The 6,172-nt window shown below is 41.1% G+C and overlaps 1 protein-coding gene across 1 annotated transcript; it reads left to right on the top strand.

Annotated features, from left to right (window-relative positions):
* Positions 1-1,028: 1,028 nt before the first annotated feature.
* LOC120045152 lies at positions 1,029-5,521 on the top strand. The gene is made up of 3 exons (XM_038990079.1): positions 1,029-1,381; positions 3,517-4,533; positions 4,653-5,521. The coding sequence occupies exons 2-3, from the start codon at positions 3,526-3,528 to the stop codon at positions 4,662-4,664; spliced, it is 1,020 nt and encodes a 339-aa protein (XP_038846007.1). The 5' UTR covers positions 1,029-1,381; positions 3,517-3,525; the 3' UTR covers positions 4,665-5,521.
* The last annotated feature ends 651 nt before the right edge of the window (positions 5,522-6,172 follow it).

A 6,172-nucleotide genomic window follows, 5' to 3' on the forward strand; every position in this document is an offset into this window, starting at 1 on the left:
TCCTTGACCTTTGGCTGATGGTTTTAGGATTTAGAGAAAATCTTAATGTTGAACTGATGGTTCACAGTATTGTGAATGACTACATACAGTAAAGGTAAAATACTTTAAATTATCATGACATGATCAGTGATTATCTTTTTCTATATTCTCTGTATGAAACATACATACTTTTAGCTGAATGTCAAAATCCTGGCTGGTTTAGGAAAAGGCATTCCTTGTGAAAGTAACAATATAAAAACACAAAACCATATAGTTTTATCAAAAGGTATAGATAAGGTTTTAAAGATGGTGCTGTTCGGGAAGGCCTATATCATGACTGCACAGTGGAAATAAGCTACATAAAACAATTTGATCAGAGCTAGGAATCATACTATCCAGTGAAATTGTAGTATGCCTATTTAGGATGCAGACTGATCCCCACCACTTGGTTTCGTAGAAAGCTGAGGAATAGGGCTGGAGAAATGTAACCACTCTCAAATTCAAAGACAAAGCGATTGATGCAAGGACTCAGTCATGAGAGCATATTTATATATTTTGAAGCTATACATTCACTCATCTGAAAACAAAAACAAAAGACAACATCACTTTATATTTTCTTTGGATTATAATCGGGAAATTAGGCAGTTGTAGCCCTAAACCATTAGTCTTATATACCTAAAGAATAAATGGTTACTTATATCATCATCGGAAATTAGTAATAAATGTAATAATCAATGTAATAAATTAGTCATTACATTGGTGTGAGTTCAAGATAAATTATATGGTCATAAAGCGTTACTGATAAATGTAGCATCAACTGAACGCTATTTCTGTTATCTGCCAACGGCGGTAATATATATTCTGGGTTGTAGGATTATACGAGTGATGCGTGATATTGCCCATCCTAATGGAGAGGACTCAATCTGAACTGTACCACAACCAGAGCACGCAGGCTCCGCCTACTCAGCTGGAACTAGCTCGAGCATTGGTCTGCATTGTGTTATATAGATAAGGATTCTGTGGGAGTGATTTGACTGTACAAAAACTCTGATTGGTTTGAGACTTTATCAGTCAAGGTAGCAGTAGCAATAGAGGCTTTCAGAGATAAATCATTTGACACAATATAACAACTGTTTCTGGTTAGCTGTCATTGACATCGAGTGATTAAACCTGTTATTTCTCGGAAACTAATAGCAGGTGTCATCAACCACGCTCGAAGAGTCAACCATCAAGCCTTGCCTTTTTTCTATTCGATTTGCTGCTAAACCGAAACGTCTGAGCAATTACTGGTTGATTCACATCTTGTAACACTATTTAATTGCTCACAATGCAGGACACAGCATCGCCAATAAGCAGATTCATTACGCGTTTCACGGATTTCCAGGAAGACCGATAACGAAAGGTAAAACTTGGATGAAGAAATGCATGTCATAGCCACATATTTTCTTGTATGCTACTTCTATTAAGAACAATGATTAATTTGGAAATGTACTATGTTTTGCTGTGTGTATGCGCCAGTCGCTCTCTAGAACTTGCTTTAGGCCTATAGCCCAGTGGACTTTGTCGGTGTCTAATATACATATTTATACATTGTGTGAAACAGTGTGATCATATGGAAATAATGCAACCGTTCGCCGCTGCAGTTATTGCGACGTGTCATTATGTCTCTAATACGAATCTAGGGTAAATATGTTATAAAATGGGTATGGAAGTTTTCCAAATTTAAAGGTCCTTTTTCGTTTCAACTATGTATATTTCTGTAGCCTAGTTACTGTTGTGCTGTTGAGCGCACGAGGGCGGGGCCAACCCAAATAAATGTGGGGAGGGAAAAACGAAGACAACAAACCCTCTAAATGTAGGCCACCGTGCGTGACCCAATTCCTCGTAACACAGCGAGTGAATATGGAACACGGCGTTCCCCCGCCCCTCGTCACGGCTCGGCACAGTTCCAGGGCAAAACTCTGTGTTTTACTGTGCCAGGATGGTAGGTTCAATAAAAATGACATTACAAGAAGTAGGTTATCACTATATAACACTGGATTCTAAAGCGATTCCTCATATTGCTGTTATTTCACAGTCTCTACTGATGATGGCAACAAACACACTAAGTATTTAAAAGAAACAAAAGAATAGATTCACTATTGGATTGTGAATCAGAATGCTTAATAGGGGTCAAGTTTATCTTCTCCGTCTTCCCTTGAATCAAGCCATACTTATAAAAGTGAGCAGGGTGAAGAGTTTTGTATTAAAGTATCGGGTTTTCTTTGCTCAAGCAGCTGTGTGACAGATATTTTGTTTTGGGCCCCTGGCAGTGTGATCAGTCTGGCTCTGACCTACTTTCCTCCTAACTTCATACCTGCAATGCTATTAATATCCCTGACATGGGGTTGGAGGAGCAGCACACAGCATATTCAACTGGACCTAGTTTTACCCTTATTATCAGCATCTCATCAACATATATATGTATTATACAGCTGCCTAGAGCTATTTCCTATTAATTATTGTGGTCAGGTCAGGACAACCTACTTCAGGGATCTTCAGCCCTGTTCATGGAGACCTACCCTCCTGTAGGTTTTCACTCCAACCAACCTGGTTCAGCTCATCAACCAGCTACTTATTAGAATCAGGTGTGCTAGATTAGGGTTGGAGTGAAAACCTACAGGACAGTAGCACTACAGGAACAGAGTTGGCGAGCCCTGGCCCACCCACTGAGGAGCCAGGCCCAGCCAATCAGAACACGTTTTTCACACAAAAGGGCTTTATTACAGACAGAAATACTCCTCAGTTTCATCAGCTGTCCGTGTGGCTGGCCTCAGACTATCCCGCAGGTGAAGAAGCCGGATGTGGAGGTCCTGGGCTGGCATGGTTACACATGGTCTGCGGATGTGAGGCCGGTTGGATGTACTGCCAAATTCTCTAAAACAACGTTGGAGGTGGCTTATGGTAGAAAAATGAACATTCAATTCTCTGGCAACAGCTCTGGTGGACATTCCTGCAGTCAGCATACCAATTGCACGCTCCCTCAATACTTGACAGATCTGTGGCATTGTGTTTTGTGAAAAAACTGCACATTTTAAGTGACCTTTTATTGTCCCCAGCGCAAGGTGCACCTGTGTAATGATCATGCTGTTTAATCAGCTTCTTGATATGTCACACCTGTCAGGTGGATGGATTATCTTGGCAAAGGAGAAATTCTCACTAGCAGGGATGTAAACAAATTTCTGCACAAAAGTTTAGAGAAATAAGCTTTTTGTGCATATAGAACATTTCTGGGATCTTTTATTTCAGCTCATGAAACATGGGACCAACACTTTACATGTTGCGTTCATATTTTTGTTCAGTATACATACATTTGATTGACACATCTTGGGAAAAAAGCTGGAGATACATTTAAGAGAAGTAGAGCAAAGTTTTATGAATAACCTCCATTATCCTTCCTCAGTAATGTTACTGGATATATTTGGAAATGCTTAAAAAAAATTCAAGCCTGATTTTACCAACGTAGGTTATCTTTAATTGTGTTTGATGTATTTTCAGAGGCCAGCCATGGAGGACAGGAGAATTCTCCCTACAGGGGGAGCAGGTGATCCAAAAACAAAGGGCATATCCTTAGTGGTCAAAACTGAGCCGGACACAAAAACCCGTAGGGTGAGAGAGGAGGCACAGCCTACCATACCCATCAGGGTTAAAAAAGAGGACGTCTCTGACGTGCCCCTCAAAGTGCCCAGATTCCAGTACGTGGACTTTCCTTCGCTGCACCAGTGCATCCAGCAGCTCACCGTGCCACCCCTGGACAGCTGGCTGGAGGGTTGCCCTCTGGCCCTGGGAAGACCCTCTGGAGGATGTGCCCCTCTCACTTCCAAGGAGAAGGTTCCCAAGTTTAAGTATGTGGATTATCCCTCTCTGCACCACTGCATCCAGCAGTTGTCTGTGCCGCCTCTGGAGAGCTGGAGCTCGGGGTTGGCCAGGCCAGGGAGTGCGGCGACAGGGGGACCTGGATTCACCACCTCTCAGCCCAGCTTTGTGAGGGGGAATCAGACAGGACAGGGAGATGTTTCAGCATCGGCTCAAAAGCAGGACAAGTACACTGCTTTCCCCTTCCCTGGTCCTGACCCCAGTTCCATCCAGTTTGTGAACTCCTCAAACCAGGCATCCCATAAGCCTCAACTGCCTCAGATGCGCTTGAGCAGTCCGCCCCGAGCCAGGCCCGCAGTAAGCTCACAGGGGGAAGAGGCTCGCCATAAGGTGGTGTGTTCAGATCAGCTGTCTCAAAAGTCCTCTAATCCCAAATCTTGGGTTGCTGGAATGAAGCGTGTCAGAGGAGCAGGGCTACTCCATCAGAGTAATAGGAAGTCAGCTGGTGATGATAATTGGCACGCAGACCTAAAGAAATCTCCAGAAAGTCATCAAGAGGCCAAAGTGGAGCTCAGTGACTCTCCTGACCTAGGGCAAGGTTTTTGGAGAACCATCCCAGAGTCTGTCTGCCCCTTTTGCCAAAATATGTTTTCAAATCCAGAGGAATTGCGGATCCACCAGAAGAGTCACAGAGAAAAGGTGAGTCTGTAGTACCTCGAAAAATGTTCTGAATATGTGACAAATCCTTCTTTATCCGATCAAATTGTGTATCACAGAATAATGAATCTTGTCTCATGATGTTTGTCATATAATTTCAGAAGCCACATTGATGTCTTGACCAAGGACACATACAGCTGACAACAAGGAACATCTTCACAACTGTGCATCTACTTCAGTACTTACTACACAGGCGTGGACTGTGGCAGTCATCTTCACAAATTATTGGTCACCTGAAAGGGGTCCACTGAGGTGGTTTTGAGTGTTGTGTGTTTATCTTGATTACCTACTGTAAGTGAGGGACTACAAACAAACTCCTTTAGCTAAGAGCTTAATTCATAATTCAGTTTAGGAATTAAATGTGAAATGAAATGTAATAGATTGACCTGCAGTGGCTCTTGATAGTCTTACAACTCCTCATTTACTTATGAGTTAATTTGCCAGGAGGTGGTACATATTAGATTAGCTATAACAGGAAAATCAACCATTTGATGTTTCAATTCAAATGTCAGGAATTCGATTGAAATGCAAAGCAATGCATTAATTTTTGTGCTGCGGTAGTTGAGAATTTAGTTATAATTTATGTTCCTTAAAAGGATGCCAATGTTTTCCTGTTTACAAGCTCTTGTTGGTGAAGTTTCGCTTTAAGGCAAAAAAGATTAGTAAATTGGGGTATCAGCACCTTGTTCACTGGAGATGGCTGCCTGTTCAGTATTTTTAACATAATTATCCAGCTTTGGATGCCTATAAAACCATTAGCGTTTGCTGCGAAACAACACAGGCTTCTTTATTATTATCTAATGTTTTTATGCTTTGTATTTTGATGTTTATTTTTTTACAATGGTAATTACATATTATTGCTTGTAATGTCAAGAAATAACTTTACACTTTTCTTAAACTTTGTTTTCAATTGTCTGTGTGCATTAAAGCTTTTCTAGTAAAGATTATTACTCTACTTTCCAGCAAATGCTATACGCATACAAGTGTCACATTATTTTCAGTACATACTATGGTAGCCTACACTACACTGTTCTCTAAAAAAAAATGCCAAGAAAACAACCATGATTATTAAGAGCTCAATCCATCAACAACATCATTACAAAACTATTTGTGATGATGTACGGCTATGCCATTTAGAACTAGGCCTAAAACAATCAAAGTTGTAAAGTAAACCAGTCAAATCAAATGTTATTTGTCACATGCTCTGAATACAACAGGTGTAGTAGACCTTATCATGAAATGCTTACTTACAAGCCCTTAACCAACAATGCAGTTCAAGAAATAGAGTTAAGAAAATATTCTAACCAAAAGTAACAAGAAAATTCCATAACAATAACGAGTCTATATACATGGGGTACTGGTACCGAGTCAATGTGTGGGGGTACAGGTTAGTTGAGGTAATTTGTACATGTAGGTAGGAGTAAAGTGACTGTGCATAGATAATAAACAGCGAGTAGCGGGGGGGTCAATGTAAATATTCCGGGTGGCCATTTGATTAATTGTTCAGCAGTCTTATGGCTTGGGGGTAGAAGCTGTTAAGGAGCCTTTTAGACCTAGACTTGGCACTCCGGTACCGCTTGCCGTGCGGTAGCAGAGAGAACAGTTTATGACTTGGGTGACT

Source organism: Salvelinus namaycush, chromosome 3 (genome assembly GCF_016432855.1).
Source record: "Salvelinus namaycush isolate Seneca chromosome 3, SaNama_1.0, whole genome shotgun sequence".
NCBI classification, from domain to species: domain Eukaryota; kingdom Metazoa; phylum Chordata; class Actinopteri; order Salmoniformes; family Salmonidae; genus Salvelinus; species Salvelinus namaycush.

Bases quoted from the DNA above. Each gene is read 5' to 3' on its own strand.
- LOC120045152 (XM_038990079.1), top strand. From the start codon at position 3,526: ATGGAGGACAGGAGAATTCTCCCTACAGGGGGAGCAGGTGATCCAAAA.